Source organism: Sebastes fasciatus, chromosome 8, assembly GCF_043250625.1.
Source record: "Sebastes fasciatus isolate fSebFas1 chromosome 8, fSebFas1.pri, whole genome shotgun sequence".
Classification (NCBI taxonomy): domain Eukaryota; kingdom Metazoa; phylum Chordata; class Actinopteri; order Perciformes; family Sebastidae; genus Sebastes; species Sebastes fasciatus.
The window spans coordinates 7,847,061-7,864,905 of record NC_133802.1 but is presented as its reverse complement, the minus strand read 5'-3'; the positions used below and the strand labels follow the sequence as shown (position 1 = coordinate 7,864,905).

The 17,845-nt window shown below is 38.7% G+C and overlaps 2 protein-coding genes across 2 annotated transcripts; both read right to left on the bottom strand.

Annotated features, from left to right (window-relative positions):
* Positions 1 to 393: 393 nt before the first annotated feature.
* LOC141772287 (rho-related GTP-binding protein RhoA-C-like) lies at positions 394 to 6,977 on the bottom strand. The gene is made up of 5 exons (XM_074643110.1): positions 6,832 to 6,977; positions 5,491 to 5,646; positions 4,492 to 4,612; positions 4,269 to 4,399; positions 394 to 2,477 (listed from the first exon to the last, which is right to left on the bottom strand). Exons 2-5 carry the CDS (start codon positions 5,644 to 5,646, stop codon positions 2,307 to 2,309), a joined length of 579 nt encoding a protein of 192 aa, XP_074499211.1. The 5' UTR covers positions 6,832 to 6,977; the 3' UTR covers positions 394 to 2,306.
* Positions 6,978 to 9,150: 2,173 nt separating this feature from the next.
* On the bottom strand, positions 9,151 to 15,763 carry LOC141772286 (rho-related GTP-binding protein RhoA-C-like). The gene is made up of 5 exons (XM_074643109.1): positions 15,602 to 15,763; positions 14,260 to 14,415; positions 13,261 to 13,381; positions 13,038 to 13,168; positions 9,151 to 11,245 (listed from the first exon to the last, which is right to left on the bottom strand). Exons 2-5 carry the CDS (start codon positions 14,413 to 14,415, stop codon positions 11,072 to 11,074), a joined length of 582 nt encoding a protein of 193 aa, XP_074499210.1. The 5' UTR covers positions 15,602 to 15,763; the 3' UTR covers positions 9,151 to 11,071.
* Positions 15,764 to 17,845: the final 2,082 nt, after the last annotated feature.

Below are 17,845 nucleotides of genomic sequence, written 5' to 3'. Positions count from 1 at the left end.
ACAGCCTCCTAGCTTGCCGAACCGGAAGTCCCTCTGTTGGTTGATTTTCCTTTGGGATTGTTTTTAAAACTTATAACAGTTATGAGAGAGACAAAGAATTAAAGACAATTAAAATATCAATCATCTTGGTTATTCAGTAATAGCTCATTAAATATGCACATTTTTATGAGAATCAACTTATTAAATCTCTTTCCCCCAAAATCCAACCTGACAGATTTGTGATCTTTACTAGAATTTAAAAATAAAGTCCAGTAAGTTTGAACAACAATTTGGCTTCACAGCATGACTTGGTAAAGATTGACCCTGTGAGTGGTGGACAAAAGCATGATTTATGATAATAACTGAAACAGTGTTAAGAGACAAAGCATGTGAGCTGTGACACCAGTGGCAGAATTTGGTCATTCTCAGTTACAATTTATTTCCTTTAGAATACATAATAAAAAATATGAGGATACGTTTGTATACAAAACAATATTCCTCTTACAAATAACCAATCCCTAAGGAGTCGCTTGCATTTAGCATTTCATAATTCAACTTTTTTTTTTCAAAGTGTGTATACCACACTGACCTTTTGTTTTAAGATGTGTGCAAATAATACAACATAAGCCAGTAGAATACCACAGTTAAAATAATATATGACAGAATAAAAAGCGGTACATGAATAGTTGTAGGCATCATGAGTGAACTGGCAGAGTGGAAACAAAACACACTTCCACCCTGGCATACAGGTACACCGTTCCAAATAAAAGCTGGCATTTAAATAATGAGAGTAATAATGTGGGAACAACTGAACGACAAATAATGGCTGGGTTAAAATAACTGAGCATGGACTTACCGTATTATTATGTCTCACATGCTAAAAGTCAGTATAGTGTACATTTCCACAACACTTCCATCCCATCAGTACAACAACAGTCATGTCATACTTCTCTAACAGAAATACTGTTTTCATTCACTAATTATTTCCAGTGGCTTCCATGTTTATTTGTTACTGTTAAGTTACTGTCACGGAATCTCTGCACTTCCTGTTTCAAATTAAAAGTCTACTGGTAGCTAGAGGACATCCTATGACCTGGTGGAGGGTTTTTAATGTAAAATATGTACAGAAAGTGTTGCTTTTTGTTGATGGTAGCTTAACGAGGATACAAATAAAAATAAAAATGGGAAAATTGAAGTGACTGAAAATAATTAGTAAGTGAAAACAGTATTTGTGTTAAAAAGAGAAACTCAGACATCACTGTGTAGTGATGGAAATAGTGCTGTAGAAATGGACATTATCCTGAATTTATCATGGAGGTGTTGAGTTTGCATTAACGGCTAATTAAAACCGGAGCAGATCAGAAAACAAGGAGGCTTTCTTACTAAAATATGATGACATGTACTTATAAAACAGGGGGAATTATAAATAAAGGCTCGTCTTTAATATAACCCTGTTTTACATAAAAGGTCTTCTTCTCTCAAGTTAAGGCCCCACTACTGTTCAGAAATTTTGCAGTACTGCCTCGAGGATAGTACAATTTAGTTAACGCTTTAATACCCAACTGTATACAGTGTGTTTGACAGTCCACATCAATTCAATCACATACAGTTTTCTGACTTGAAAGCCAAGATAAGCTCAACTAAATCTTAATATGTTAAGTGTTGCATTCATTAACAAGCTTGTATAAAACACTCAAATAAGTTGGTCTCATTGCCATCAGCTTTTTAAATGAATGGAAGTTTTATCAAATACTACGGGTTGATAAAACAGAAACGCAAGGCCATATAAAGTTAGGTTGTTTCCCCGGGGGAATAAAGGAGAAAGAAAGGCAAGCTTAGTCACACTGCAGGCCATGGAAGTCTCCCAACAGGTAGTTAGGCAGGCATACATCTGGAGCGAATTGACACCGGATCTCTTCTGGAGTTGGTCTCAATCTCAAACCATGATGAGACCATCGTACTCCATTCAGAGAACTGGGAACCCTTCATACCCTCCCACAGGTTTAAAAGTATGAGTGAGAGAGATGTCCCCTTTTCTTCATATTCTCTTAATAATTTCATGTCTAATGAATCTTAAACACAAGATTACAGTACTTTTATTTGAAAGCTTAACGCTATAACCTTGTACTTAAATGTATATGCTCCCTTTTTCCATTGTATTTGACCCTCCTTTTTTCCCTTTAGCCTGGGTTGACTTTTCTCGCTCATCCCTTTAAACGCCCCATTCAAATGTGCCCACCTTGGTGACAAAGCAGACACAGAGGAGGGATGCTTTTCTTTGCCTGGTTTGTTTCCCCCTCCCTCCCGATCCTGTGTGACCTGACACTCTACAGCAGAAGGCAACAGCTCTGGTCTCGCCTCTTGGCCTGCAGCGCCGCCCTGGTGGCCATCTCAAACACCTCCCTCACACCATCCTTCGTCCTGGTTGAGCACTCCAAGTAACCAAAGGCATTGATCCGGTTAGCCATATCCCTGGCCTCGTCTGACTTCACTGGTTCCTGTTTGGATAAGCCAAAATCATAAAAGGAAAATCATTAACTCATAGAAAACAGGACATCATTTAAAAAGTAATACAGAAAAATATTTTTAAAACACTTAGAAGACATTGTATTCTCAGTCCATCAATGGCCAAAACGTGGCATCACTGTATGATCTCTATTTTAACAACAACTTTGCCTCTTTTGAGTAGTTGGTACATACATTTAATGTTCCAAGAACCAGCAGCGCCGTATTCATTTGAGAAGCGGGGGGGCCAAATAAGTGTATGTGCAGCAAGCATCCAGTGAGCGTGGTTTTAGCTCAGCTGGTCGGCGCTCAAAGCGCGTCGAAATAGGTTAAATCTTGGAACTGTGGTCTCCATTCTTTCTCTACACAGTGCAGCCAAACACCAGGCTAAAACAGACAGTATAGACCGACACATGAGGCTACTATTTTGTTAAAGTTCACTGTTGAGATGTGGAGAATGGTGATAGTGTGCTTCTAGCTGCTCCCAACAGCAGGATTAGCCCCTTGGAGAGTGCCTCGTCTCTCAGTTCTGACAATTGTGCTTCTATAATGCATAAAGTTGGCGGTTCGCAGGTCAGGTGGTTGATTAACGCATATTTTTGTGGGTACGGCTCTCTCATAAGTGGGCCGGTGAGTGCGAGTATTAAATAAACCCTGACCTGCGCATCACTACAGCACACGCTGCTCTGTCGGTTGCAAAATGTGGATAAATATATTATTCAGTGCTTTTTTTAATTGGGCATCAACCTCCCGTTTATGCGTGTATTGTCAAAAAAATGGACTTGAAGCATAAATAAACGCTTCAGTTCAGGTGGCGGTTTCATGAGACACAGCTGAGACGGAGCCGTGCAGACAGCTGCGGCACAGATTAAAATGAGAGCGTATCTGTGGAGTAAAAAACACTTACGAACACCCTCCGGTCTAGACACACGCACAGGATGGATGGGTATGATTGAAACGTCTTTTTGTAATGTAATCTATCAGGCAAATCTGCTCCATCAATATACGTCCACTAATAGTGCTTGTTTTTGCCACTGACAGGCTCAGATTGTTATTATGAGTGTCTGACAACATTATGGAAACTATTTTAAACACTTACAGATGAGTAAATGTTTTAAATAGTAAGGTTTTAAGGAAGATGCATGTGTTCGGGAAGGACTGAGCATACGACTGGATAAATGAGACTTGGATTATACTGCATGAGTTGTGTGGGAGTTTGTAAACGGATGTTTTGATACAGTTTTGTTGCTGTTAAACACGCGCCCCCCAAAGTCTTGTCGCAGCAGCACGCCATGGCCAAACGTTACCATCATAAACGCTCTCTTTCTATCTATCTATCTATCTATCTATCTATCTATCTATCAATCTATCTATCTATATAGATAGATATAAAGATATCAGTTAGGGCTCTGGGTACCAGTGATGTGCATTTGTAATAATTTCTGACATTTACTAATTGATACATTCTAGTGGATTCGATTTTTCCTCTTTTTTAAAAAATATTTAAAAAACAATTAGTCCATTTTGAAATTAATTGATAGTAAAAAAAATAATAATCGGCTCCAGCTCTACAAAATGCTGATGAATATAGTAAATGTAAATGAAAGCTTAAAAACAATGATGTGATTTCTGATTTACCCTGACACATCAGTTCTGCTAGTAGTTCATCCTCCTTTGGTAAGATTAGTATAAAATTCTGTGTGTACATAACTCTGCAAGCTTGAAACACAGCAGCTTCAAAGCATCTGAATGAGCTCCGTGAAGTACTGTAGGGCCTCACTGACCTGTTTCATCTTGGCCAACTCTCGACGTGTGTGCTCATCATTTCGCAGGTCTTTCTTGTTTCCCACGAGAATAATGGGCACGTTGGGACAGAAGTGCTTGACCTCAGGAGTCCACTTCTCTGGAATATTCTCTGCATCAGGCACAAGGTGTACGTGTTGAACATGGAGCAGATGCAAGCAGAATGTTTGTGAAAAAACAACAGTGGCAAAGACGAAATCTCACCCAAACTGTCAGGGCTGTTGATGGAGAAACACATGAGGATGACGTCTGTGTCTGGATAGGATAGAGGTCTCAGTCGGTCGTAGTCCCCCTGACCCGCTGTGTCCCAAAGAGCCAGCTCCACCTATAACAGGACGGGATAATAGGACTACATTAATACCAAGGACGAAAGAAAGAGCTTTGGTGAGCATCTGACTACAGATTTTGCATTGACCTGTTTAGAATGACAATGTTAATGGGCCTCATTCACTAATGTGTGTGAAGAAATGTCCTTACTTTGCGCACAAAATAAGTGCACACGCAAAATGACCATCGGATTCATGACACGTGTGCACCGGCCAATTTTGTTCTTACCACCAGTGCGTATGTTAGTAAATCAGAATCATTCTAAATTGACAGGCTCGTGCCAGCTATGTGAAATCGGCATACTGCTACGCCCCATTTCCCTATATATGGAAATACATTTGCTTAGAGGTTTACATGGAGAAAGCTGTGAAGTTGTTGTAAAAGACAGAAGCATGGCCCCTAAAGTTAACATTTTTTAAAAATAAAACAACTACTACTAACTATTGATGAAATTGAGACAAGAGTGCCCGTGGTGGTAGTATTACACTATTTGTAGAATTATATTCCAGTGGTGGCTGCGTTGTTTCCGACTCGTGTGATCAAAACATTTCCAATTATTCAAGAGCGTTAAGTCCAAATGTCAAAATTTGTGTTTTTATCTAACAATATATTCTGCTTCAATCCATATTTGTTGGCGTTTAGCCTTTCAAAAACAACATTTTCACTGCGGTCAAATTGTGTGTGTATATACAGTGTATATATATATATATATAATTATCGGACGTTTTAAACTCCCCAATATCGATATCAGTATCAGCCTCAGACATCATTCATCACATTGCATGGAGTGCGTACTCCATGCAATGTTAATGGACATTGGACTACTGTAAATATGAAAAAAACATTCAACACTTGTCAGTATAATAAACAGCTTACCTGTTTACCATCGACTTCGATATCTACCGTATAGTTTTCAAACACTGTGGGCACATAAACCTCAGGGAACTGATCTTTGCTGAACACTGTGAGGAGACAGGTCTTGTCACAGGCGTCATCACCAACTATCACTAGTTTCTTTCTGATTGCAGCCATCTGAAAGAATAACAGAATAAAAGACATTTATAAAAGATCAGGGAAGTTTACAAGCAAGTTCAGGCCGGTCAGAGATTTAAATGACATAGTAAATGACTTACTTTTAACCAGAGTCAAGCTATTTTGTTTGTGGAGAGCCCCAATGTAGAAACGTATTATTGACAGTGGTATGAACAGTTTTGTCATGGGAAAACTATTGACCCATGAAATCTGAAAAGGCTCAACAGAAAGTGCTGGGGTGCATTCAGTGTGAAAACATTTTTGCACTGGTTTGCAATGAATGAAGCATGCATTCTATGCACAAACAACTGTTCACGTTGAACATAACAAACTTAAACGTCTCCCAGAAATCCCTCCTTCAAACCATAACCATCAGCTCTTTAATCACATGCTCCTAAAATCTTATTAAGTACAGTTGCAATGTTTCATCACAATTTACTTTTTCGAAAAGTTAAGCAACCATTCAATATAAACTACTAAGTTCCCAGCTCTACCCTGGTGTTGCAGTTTCCTATCTTAGTTACCCAATTCATTGCACTCCTGTCTGGGCATTCAGACCAAAAACAGCCCTGCATCAACACTACGTACGGGGCCGGTTTGAACTATGGATCCATGAGTTTGTAGGTTTATCAGGCACCAAAACACTGCACAGTGGTTTATAATACTATAAGGAAATATTTAATAACTCTGTAAAGATATCATGGCAACAATCATTCTATCCTCCTCCTCTTGTGGCGGACTCTGCTCTGTCCTCCTTTTCCTCCACACAATCACTCATCTTCTTATCTGAAGTCAGTCTGAGAGGTAAAAACAGGAATGCTGACTGTGAGATAAGAACATTTAAACTTTAAATGATCAAACTTGTTTCCTTTAAATTTTAAAGGAAACAAGTTTGCACAAGAGTCACAGGCAAGACTGAGAGAACAGGAAGTAACACACGCACACAGTATACCGTATAATAAAACCATCCAGAACTCCACCTGGTCAGTTCTCTTTAAATCTCTGCTTGTTTTCTTGTCTTACAGCAGGTTTAACGAGTATTATTCAGCCAGTCATGACTTCGTGTTCACAGATGAATCAAACTGTTGAGTTCATTCTAACATGTCTTTCCTCTACAGTCCACAGGGAGGAAACAGACTCAGACACTTTGACAGTGAAATAATAAAATGTTGGATTAAAACTCACCCTGCTTCAGCCTTCAGTATTCATCCTTCTGCTCCGTTGACTTTAAATGGAGTCATCGAACACTTTAAGAGTCAGGGTTCCCGATCTGTTTGTGTACCTGCATCAGCTGCTAAGTGTTGCTCCTCTTCTCCATTTACAGGAAGTCAGCTGAGCTATCTGCGTGTGTGTGTGTGTGTGTTTGTGTACTTGTTTTCATGACAAATGAGAACAATTTTATGATAGCACAGCTTCAATATCAGGACACTCGAAAAAATGAGGACATTTTTGGCGTCCTCTCACCAGAGTCTTCTAGAGCGTCCGTAGCATTAAAATCAGGTCAGATTTTTTATGCTAAATGCAGTACTTTTGAAGGTTTCTGGACAATATTTGTCATTGTTTTGTGCTGTTAATTGATTTACAATAATAAATATATACATACATTAGCATAACGCAGCATATTTGTCCACTCTCATGTTGTATTGATGCGTATTAAATACTTGACAAATCTCCCTTTAAGGTACATTTTGAACAGATAAAAAATGTGCGTTTAATCTCGATTAAATATTTTAATTGACTGACAGCCCTAATTTTTACACACAAAACATATGAAGAGTTTATAAAATCTGACGATTTGTTAATACAAGTACAGCTGAAACCATTAGTCCATTAATCATTTAGTCGACTGACAGAAAGTGAATGTGAAACTGTTCTTTCTCCATCTCTGCAGCAACAATCTGATGTTAAAGAAGTCAGAAATCAAACATGTTTTCACTCAAAGTTCTTCTTTAAATGAAATCTGTATGTGTGTGTGTGTTCACCTCTGTAGAGCACCGACAGCATGAACAGTTTGTTGCACTCTTGAAATTGTTGGTCAGGTAGATCTAATGGAAGGGCCTGGAAGAGATAACAATCTCGACAAATATTCATTTTAACCGATTCAAATCAATATCCAAAACTTAGAGCGATGAAGTCGCATATCCTAATTTCTTCCCTAATCGTTTGATTTAAGAGGGAGGAAATTATTGGAAAACAATTTTGTTAATTTTTAGAGCATTCCGTTAATAACCAGAGAGAGAACCATGTTGTTTCAGAAGTGAGAATAACTGTAAAAGTGAATGTTACCGGTTGGACAAGAATACTAATACATCGTCAACAAATAAGGACATCTTTTGCTCTCCTCCTTTCATATCTATCCCTTTCTAATATTTTTATTTTGAAAAATCCTCTGGAGTGACACGGTGGTGCAGTGGTTAAAATTGCCACCTCACAGTAAGAGGGTCGCACGGTGACACTTTGATCCGGCAGCCATGTTGAGATCAGTTTAGGAAATACCAAGCACTGCCCACCAGCCGGAGCAAACTTCCTCATTTTACAGCTAAACAGTACACTACAAGATGTTTCTGAAAACATTTGAGGATAGAAATAGGCATTACAGTAACAGAATATTGATTCATATTTGATCAGCGCTCCCTAGTTTGATTATTTGATTGGCGTTTGCGAGTGATTGACAGCTGCCTGTTGAATGAACAGCCAATAGGAACACTCTCTCTCTGAAATGACCTGTGATTGGTCAAAGTCTCCCGTCACGGGCTAGATTTTTTAAAGCCTGAAAACAGAGCCATGACGAGGTGCAGAAGTCTAGTTTTCTCTCAGAACACTTGAATTACAATATGCTGAAAGGTTATTATGGAATTGTTGCCCAATGATGCCAAAAACGTTCTGCCTACTGAAGCTTTAAAAGACGTTCATTTGGCTCTGTGACTACCTCCACTGCCGGCTTAGCGAGGGAGAAATACACTTTACAGCCCCACCGACGTGTTGTCACCATAACAACTAAAAGGAATCACCATTTTCTTTTGCACTACTCAAATGTCCATTCTACTCCTATTTCTATTATTTCAACAAACATAAATTGCTAAGTCAAAAGTGCTAGGAGCCTGTTTTCTAACACCACAGCCTCCTAGCTTGCCGAACCGGAAGTCCCTCTGTTGGTTGATTTTCCTTTGGGATTGTTTTTAAAACTTATAACAGTTATGAGAGAGACAAAGAATTAAAGACAATTAAAATATCAATCATCTTGGTTATTCAGTAATAGCTCATTAGATATGTACATTTTTATGAGAATCAACTTATTAAATCTCTTTCCCCCAAAATCCAACCTGACAGATTTGTGATCTTTACTAGAATTTAAAAATAAAGTCCAGTAAGTTTGAACAACAATTTGGCTTCACAGCATGACTTGGTAAAGATTGACCCTGTGAGTGGTGGACAAAAGCATGATTTATGATAATAACTGAAACAGTGTTAAGAGACAAAGCATGTGAGCTGTGACACCAGTGGCAGAATTTGGTCATTCTCAGTTACAATTTATTTCCTTTAGAATACATAATAAAAAATATGAGGATACGTTTGTATACAAAACAATATTCCTCTTACAAATAACCAATCCCTAAGGAGTCGCTTGCATTTAGCGTTTCATAATTCAACTTTTTTTTTTTCAAAGTGTGTACGCCACACTGACCTTTTGTTTTAAGATGTGTGCAAATAATACAACATAAGCCAGTAGAATACCACATAGTTAAAATAATATATGACAGAATAAAAAGCGGTACATGAATAGTTGTAGGCATCATGAGTGAACTGGCAGAGTGGAAACAAAACACACTTCCACCCTGGCATACAGGTACACCGTTCCAAATAAAAGCTGGTATTTAAATAATGAGAGTAATAATGTGGGAACAACTGAACGACAAATAATGGCTGGGTTAAAATAACTGAGCATGGACTTACCGTATTATTATGTCTCACATGCTAAAAGTCAGTATAGTGTACATTTCCACAACACTTCCATCCCATCAGTACAACAACAGTCATGTCATACTTCTCTAACAGAAATACTGTTTTCATTCACTAATTATTTCCAGTGGCTTCCATGATTATTTGTTACTGTTAAGTTACTGTCACGGAATCTCTGCACTTCCTGTTTCAAATTAAAAGTCTACTGGTAGCTAGAGGACATCCTATGACCTGGTGGAGGGTTTTTAATGTAAAATATGTACAGAAAGTGTTGCTTTTTGTTGATGGTAGCTTAACGAGGATACAAATAAAAATAAAAATGGGAAAATTGAAGTGACTGAAAATAATTAGTAAGTGAAAACAGTATTTGTGTTAAAAAGAGAAACTCAGACATCACTGTGTAGTGATGGAAATAGTGCTGTAGAAATGGACATTATCCTGAATTTATCATGGAGGTGTTGAGTTTGCATTCACGGCTAATTAAAACCGGAGCAGATCAGAAAACAAGGAGGCTTTCTTACTAAAATATGATGACATGTACTTATAAAACAGGGGGAATTATAAATAAAGGCTCGTCTTTAATATAACCCTGTTTTACATAAAAGGTCTTCTTCTCTCAAGTTAAGGCCCCACTACTGTTCAGAAATTTTGCAGTACTGCCTCGAGGATAGTACAATTTAGTTAACGCTTTAATACCCAACTGTATACAGTGTGTTTGACAGTCCACATCAATTCAATCACATACAGTTTTCTGACTTGAAAGCCAAGATAAGCTCAACTAAATCTTAATATGTTAAGTGTTGCATTCATTAACAAGCTTGTATAAAACACTCAAATAAGTTGGTCTCATTGCCATCAGCTTTTTAAATGAATGGAAGTTTTATCAAATACTACGGGTTGATAAAACAGAAACGCAAGGCCATATAAAGTTAGGTTGTTTCCCCGGGGGAATAAAGGAGAAAGAAAGGCAAGCTTAGTCACACTGCAGGCCATGGAAGTCTCCCAACAGGTAGTTAGGCAGGCATACATCTGGAGCGAATTGACACCGGATCTCTTCTGGAGTTGGTCTCAATCTCAAACCATGATGAGACCATCGTACTCCATTCAGAGAACTGGGAACCCTTCATACCCTCCCACAGGTTTAAAAGTATGAGTGAGAGAGATGTCCCCTTTTCTTCATATTCTCTTAATAATTTCATGTCTAATGAATCTTAAACACAAGATTACAGTACTTTTATTTGAAAGCTTAACGCTATAACCTTGTACTTAAATGTATATGCTCCCTTTTTCCATTGTATTTGACCTTCCTTTTTTCCCTTTAGCCTGGGTTGACTTTTCTCGCTCATCCCTTTAAACGCCCCATTCAAATGTACCCACCTTGGTGACAAAGCAGACACAGAGGAGGGATGCTTTTCTTTGCCTGGTTTGTTTCCCCCTCCCTCCCGATCCTGTGTGACCTGACACTCTACAGCAGAAGGCAACCGCTCTTCTTGTCTCGCCTCTTGGCCTGCAGCGCCGCCCTGGTGGCCATCTCAAACACCTCCCTCACACCATCCTGCGTCCTGGTTGAGCACTCCAAGTAACCAAAGGCATTGATCCGGTTAGCCATATCCCTGGCCTCGTCTGACTTCACTGGTTCCTGTTTGGATAAGCCAAAATCATAAAAGGAAAATCATTAACTCATAGAAAACAGGACATCATTTAAAAAGTAATACAGAAAAATATTTTTAAAACACTTAGAAGACATTGTATTCTCAGTCCATCAATGGCCAAAACGTGGCATCACTGTATGATCTCTATTCTAACAACAACTTTGCCTCTTTTGAGTAGCTGGTACATACATTTAATGTTCCAAGAACCAGCAGCGCCGTATTCATTTGAGAAGCGGGGGGGCCAAATAAGTGTATGTGCAGCAAGCATCCAGTGAGCGTGGTTTTTAGCTCAGCTGGTCGGCGCTCAAAGCGCGTCGAAATAGGTTAAATCTTGGAACTGTGGTCTCCATTCTTTCTCTACACAGTGCAGCCAAACACCAGGCTAAAACAGACAGTATAGACCGACACATGAGGCTACTATTTTGTTAAAGTTCACTGTTGAGATGTGGAGAATGGTGATAGTGTGCTTCTAGCTGCTCCCAACAGCAGGATTAGCCCCTTGGAGAGTGCCTCGTCTCTCAGTTCTGACAATTGTGCTTCTATAATGCATAAAGTTGGCGGTTCGCAGGTCAGGTGGTTGATTAACGCATATTTTTGTGGGTACGGCTCTCTCATAAGTGGTCCGGTGAGTGCGAGTATTAAATAAACCCTGACCTGCGCATCACTACAGCACACGCTGCTCTGTCGGTTGCAAAATGTGGATAAATATATTATTCAGTGCTTTTTTTAATTGGGCATCAACCTCCCGTTTATGCGTGTATTGTCAAAAAAATGGACTTGAAGCATAAATAAACGCTTCAGTTCAGGTGGCGGTTTCATGAGACACAGCTGAGACGGAGCCGTGCAGACAGCTGCGGCACAGATTAAAATGAGAGCGTATCTGTGGAGTAAAAAACACTTACGAACATCCTCCGGACTAGACACACGCACAGGATGGATGGGTATGATTGAAACGTCTTTTTGTAATGTAATCTATCAGGCAAATCTGCTCCATCAATATACGTCCACTAAAAGTGCTTGTTTTTGCCACTGACAGGCTCAGATTGTTATTATGAGTGTCTGACAACATTATGGAAACTATTTTAAACACTTACAGATGAGTAAGTGTTTTAAATAGTAAGGTTTTAAGGAAGATGCATGTGTTTGGGAAGGACTGAGCATACGACTGGATAAATGAGACTTGGATTATACTGCATGAGTTGTGTGGGAGTTTGTAAACGGATGTTTTGATACAGTTTTGTTGCTGTTAAACACGCGCCCCCCAAAGTCTTGTCGCAGCAGCACGCCATGGCCAAACGTTACCATCATAAACGCTCTCTTTCTATCTATCTATCTATCTATCTATCTATCTATCTATCAATCTATCTATCTATATAGATAGATATAAAGATATCAGTTAGGGCTCTGGGTACCAGTGATGTGCATTTGTAATAATTTCTGACATTTACTAATTGATACATTCTAGTGGATTCGATTTTTCCTCTTTTTTAAAAAATATTTAAAAAACAATTAGTCCATTTTGAAATTAATTGATAGTAAAAAAAATAATAATCGGCTCCAGCTCTACAAAATGCTGATGAATATAGTAAATGTAAATGAAAGCTTAAAAACAATGATGTGATTTCTGATTTACCCTGACACATCAGTTCTGCTAGTAGTTCATCCTCCTTTGGTAAGATTAGTATAAAATTCTGTGTGTACATAACTCTGCAAGCTTGAAACACAGCAGCTTCAAAGCATCTGAATGAGCTCCGTGAAGTACTGTAGGGCCTCACTGACCTGTTTCATCTTGGCCAACTCTCGACGTGTGTGCTCATCATTTCGCAGGTCTTTCTTGTTTCCCACGAGAATAATGGGCACGTTGGGACAGAAGTGCTTGACCTCAGGAGTCCACTTCTCTAGAATATTCTCTGCATCAGGCACAAGGTGTACGTGTTGAACATGGAGCAGATGCAAGCAGAATGTTTGTGAAAAAACAACAGTGGCAAAGAGGAAATCTCACCCAAACTGTCAGGGCTGTCGATGGAGAAACACATGAGGATGACGTCTGTGTCTGGATAGGATAGAGGTCTCAGTCGGTCGTAGTCCCCCTGACCCGCTGTGTCCCAAAGAGCCAGCTCCACCTATAACAGGACGGGATAATAGGACTACATTAATACCAAGGACGAAAGAAAGAGCTTTGGTGAGCATCTGACTACAGATTTTGCATTGACCTGTTTAGAATGACAATGTTAATGGGCCTCATTCACTAATGTGTGTGAAGAAATGTCCTTACTTTGCGCACAAAATAAGTGCACACGCAAAATGACCATCGGATTCATGACACGTGTGCACCGGCCAATTTTGTTCTTACCACCAGTGCGTATGTTAGTAAATCAGAATCATTCTAAATTGACAGGCTCGTGCCAGCTATGTGAAATCGGCATACTGCTACGCCCAATTTCCCTATATATGGAAATACATTTGCTTAGAGGTTTACATGGAGAAAGCTGTGAAGTTGTTGTAAAAGACAGAAGCATGGCCCCTAAAGTTAACATTTTTTAAAAATAAAACAACTACTACTAACTATTGATGAAATTGAGACAAGAGTGCCCGTGGTGGTAGTATTACACTATTTGTAGAATTATATTCCAGTGGTGGCTGCGTTGTTTCCGACTCGTGTGATCAAAACATTTCCAATTATTCAAGAGCGTTAAGTCCAAATGTCAAAATTTGTGTTTTTATCTAACAATATATTCTGCTTCAATCCATATTTGTTGGCGTTTAGCCTTTCAAAAACAACATTTTCACTGCGGTCAAATTGTGTGTGTATATACAGTGTATATATATATATATATAATTATCGGACGTTTTAAACTCCCCAATATCGATATCAGTATCAGCCTCAGACATCATTCATCACATTGCATGGAGTGCGTACTCCATGCAATGTTAATGGACATTGGACTACTGTAAATATGAAAAAAACATTCAACACTTGTCAGTATAATAAACAGCTTACCTGTTTACCATCGACTTCGATATCTACCGTATAGTTTTCAAACACTGTGGGCACATAAACCTCAGGGAACTGATCTTTGCTGAACACTAAGATGAGACAGGTCTTGTCACAGGCGTCATCACCAACTATCACTAGTTTCTTTCTGATTGCAGCCATCTGAAAGAATAACAGAATAAAAGACATTTATAAAAGATCAGGGAAGTTTACAAGCAAGTTCAGGCCGGTCAGAGATTTAAATGACATAGTAAATGACTTACTTTTAACCAGAGTCAAGCTATTTTGTTTGTGGAGAGCCCCAATGTAGAAACGTATTATTGACAGTGGTATGAACAGTTTTGTCATGGGAAAACTATTGACCCATGAAATCTGAAAAGGCTCAACAGAAAGTGCTGGGGTGCATTCAGTGTGAAAACATTTTTGCACTGGTTTGCAATGAATGAAGCATGCATTCTATGCACAAACAACTGTTCACGTTGAACATAACAAACTTAAACGTCTCCCAGAAATCCCTCCTTCAAACCATAACCATCAGCTCTTTAATCACATGCTCCTAAAATCTTATTAAGTACAGTTGCAATGTTTCATCACAATTTACTTTTTCGAAAAGTTAAGCAACCATTCAATATAAACTACTAAGTTCCCAGCTCTACCCTGGTGTTGCAGTTTCCTATCTTCTCAGTTACCCAATTCATTGCACTCCTGTCTGGGCATTCAGACCAAAAACAGCCCTGCATCAACACTACGTACGGGGCCGGTTTGAACTATGGATCCATGAGTTTGTAGGTTTATCAGGCACCAAAACACTGCACAGTGGTTTATAATACTATAAGGAAATATTTAATAACTCTGTAAAGATATCATGGTAACAATCATTCTATCCTCCTCCTCTTGTGGCGGACTCTGCTCTGTCCTCCTTTTCCTCCACACAATCACTCATCTTCTTATCTGAAGTCAGTCTGAGAGGTAAAAACAGGAATGCTGACTGTGAGATAAGATCATTTAAACTTTAAATGATCAAACTTGTTTCCTTTAAATTTTAAAGGAAACAAGTTTGCACAAGAGTCACAGGCAAGACTGAGAGAACAGGAAGTAACACACGCACACAGTATACCGTATAATAAAACCATCCAGAACTCCACCTGGTCAGTTCTCTTTAAATCTCTGCTTGTTTTCTTGGCTTACAGCAGGTTTAACGAGTATTATTCAGTCAGTCATGACTTCGTGTTCAGAGGAATCAAACTGTTGAGTTCATTCTAACATGTCTTTCCTCTACAGTCCACAGGGAGGAAACAGACTCAGACACTTTGACAGTGAAATAATAAAATGTTGGATTAAAACTCACCCTGCTTCAGCCTTCAGTATTCATCCTTCTGCTCCGTTGACTTTAAATGGAGTCATCGAACACTTTAAGAGTCAGGGTTCCCGATCTGTTTGTGTACCTGCATCAGCTGCTAAGTGTTGCTCCTCTTCTCCATTTACAGGAAGTCAGCTGAGCTATCTGCGTGTGTGTGTGTGTGTTTGTGTACTTGTTTTCATGACAAATGAGAACAATTTTATGATAGCACAACTTCAATATCAGGACACTCAAAAAAATGAGGACATTTTTGGCGTCCTCTCACCAGTCTTCTAGAGCGTCCGTAGCATTAAAATCAGGTCAGATTTTTTATGCTAAATGCAGTACTTTTGAAGGTTTCTGGACAATATTTGTCATTGTTTTGTGCTGTTAATTGATTTACAATAATAAATATATACATACATTAGCATAACGCAGCATATTTGTCCACTCTCATGTTGTATTGATGCGTATTAAATACTTGACAAATCTCCCTTTAAGGTACATTTTGAACAGATAAAAAATGTGCGTTTAATCTCGATTAAATATTTTAATTGACTGACAGCCCTAATTTTTACACAAAAAACATATGAAGAGTTTATAAAATCTGACGATTTGTTAATACAAGTACAGCTGAAACCATTAGTCCATTAATCATTTAGTCGACTGACAGAAAGTGAATGTGAAACTGTTCTTTCTCCATCTCTGCAGCAACAATCTGATGTTAAAGAAGTCAGAAATCAAACATGTTTTCACTCAAAGTTCTTCTTTAAATGAAATCTGTATGTGTGTGTGTGTTCACCTCTGTAGAGCACCGACAGCATGAACAGTTTGTTGCACTCCTGAAATTGTTGGTCAGGTAGATCTAATGGAAGGGCCTGGAAAAGATAACAATCTCGACAAATATTCATTTTAACCGATTCAAATCAATATCCAAAACTTAGAGCGATGAAGTCGCATATCCTAATTTCTTCCCTAATCGTTTGATTTAAGAGGGAGGAAATTATTGGAAAACAATTTTGTTAATTTTTAGAGCACTCCGTTAATAACCAGAGAGAGAACCATGTTGTTTCAGAAGTGAGAATAACTGTAAAAGTGAATGTTACCGGTTGGACAAGAATACTAATACATCGTCAACAAATAAGGACATCTTTTGCTCTCCTCCCTTCATATCTATCCCTTTTCAATATTTTTATTTTGAAAAATCCTCTGGAGTGACACGGTGGTGCAGTGGTTAAAATTGCCACCTCACAGTAAGAGGGTCGCACGGTGACACTTTGATCCGGCAGCCATGTTGAGATCAGTTTAGGAAATACCAAGCACTGCCCACCAGCCGGAGCAAACTTCCTCATTTTACAGCTAAACACTATACTACAAGATGTTTCTGAAAACATTTGAGGAGAGAAATAGGCATTACAGTAACAGAATATTGATTCATATTTGATCAGCGCTCCCTAGTTTGATTATTTGATTGACGTTTGCGAGTGGTTGACAGCTGCCTGTTGAATGAACAGCCAATAGGAACGCTCTCTCTCTGAAATGACCTGTGATTGGTCAAAGTCTCCCGTCACGGGCTAGATTTTTTAAAGCCTGAAAACAGAGCCATGAGGAGGTGCAGAAGTCTAGTTTTCTCTCAGAACACTTGAATTACAATATGCTGAAAGGTTATAATGGCGTTGTTGCCCAATGATGCCAAAAACGTTCTGCCTACTGAAGCTTTAAAAGACGTTCATTTGGCTCTGTGACTACCTCCACTGCCGGCTTAGCGAGGGAGAAATACACTTTACGGCCCAACCGACGTGTCGTCACCATAACAACTAAAAGGAATCAACATTTTCTTTTGTACTACTCAGATGACCACGGCAAACAGTTTAATGTCCATTCTACTCCTATTTCTATTATTTCAACAAACATAAATTGCTAAGTCAAAAGTGCTAGGAGCCTGTTTTCTAACACCACAGCCTCCTAGCTTGCCAAACCGGAAGTCCCTCTGTTGGTTGATTTTCCTTTGGGATTGTTTTTAAAACTTATAACAGTTATGAGAGAGACAAAGAATTAAAGACAATTAAAATATCAATCATCTTGGTTATTCAGTAATAGCTCATTAAATATGCACATTTTTATGAGAATCAACTTATTAAATCTTTTTCCCCCAAAATCCAACCTGACAGATTTGTGATCTTTACTAGAATTTAAAAATAAAGTCCAGTAAGTTTGAACAACAATTTGGCTTCACAGCATGACTTGGTAAAG

What these genes read in the sequence shown, in the direction of transcription:
- LOC141772287 (XM_074643110.1), bottom strand. Translation starts at nt 5,646, where the DNA reads ATGGCTGCAATCAGAAAGAAACTAGTGATAGTTGGTGATGACGCCTGT. An exon ending in TCGAAGTCGATGGTAAACAG is followed by an intron (nt 4,613 to 5,490) that starts GTAAGCTGTTTA and finishes GTCCTGTTATAG; the next exon opens with GTGGAGCTGGCTCTTTGGGA. An exon ending in AGTTGGCCAAGATGAAACAG is followed by an intron (nt 2,478 to 4,268) that starts GTCAGTGAGGCC and finishes TTATCCAAACAG; the next exon opens with GAACCAGTGAAGTCAGACGA.
- LOC141772286 (XM_074643109.1), bottom strand. Translation starts at nt 14,415, where the DNA reads ATGGCTGCAATCAGAAAGAAACTAGTGATAGTTGGTGATGACGCCTGT. An exon ending in TCGAAGTCGATGGTAAACAG is followed by an intron (nt 13,382 to 14,259) that starts GTAAGCTGTTTA and finishes GTCCTGTTATAG; the next exon opens with GTGGAGCTGGCTCTTTGGGA. An exon ending in CGACAGCCCTGACAGTTTGG is followed by an intron (nt 13,169 to 13,260) that starts GTGAGATTTCCT and finishes TGCCTGATGCAG; the next exon opens with AGAATATTCTAGAGAAGTGG.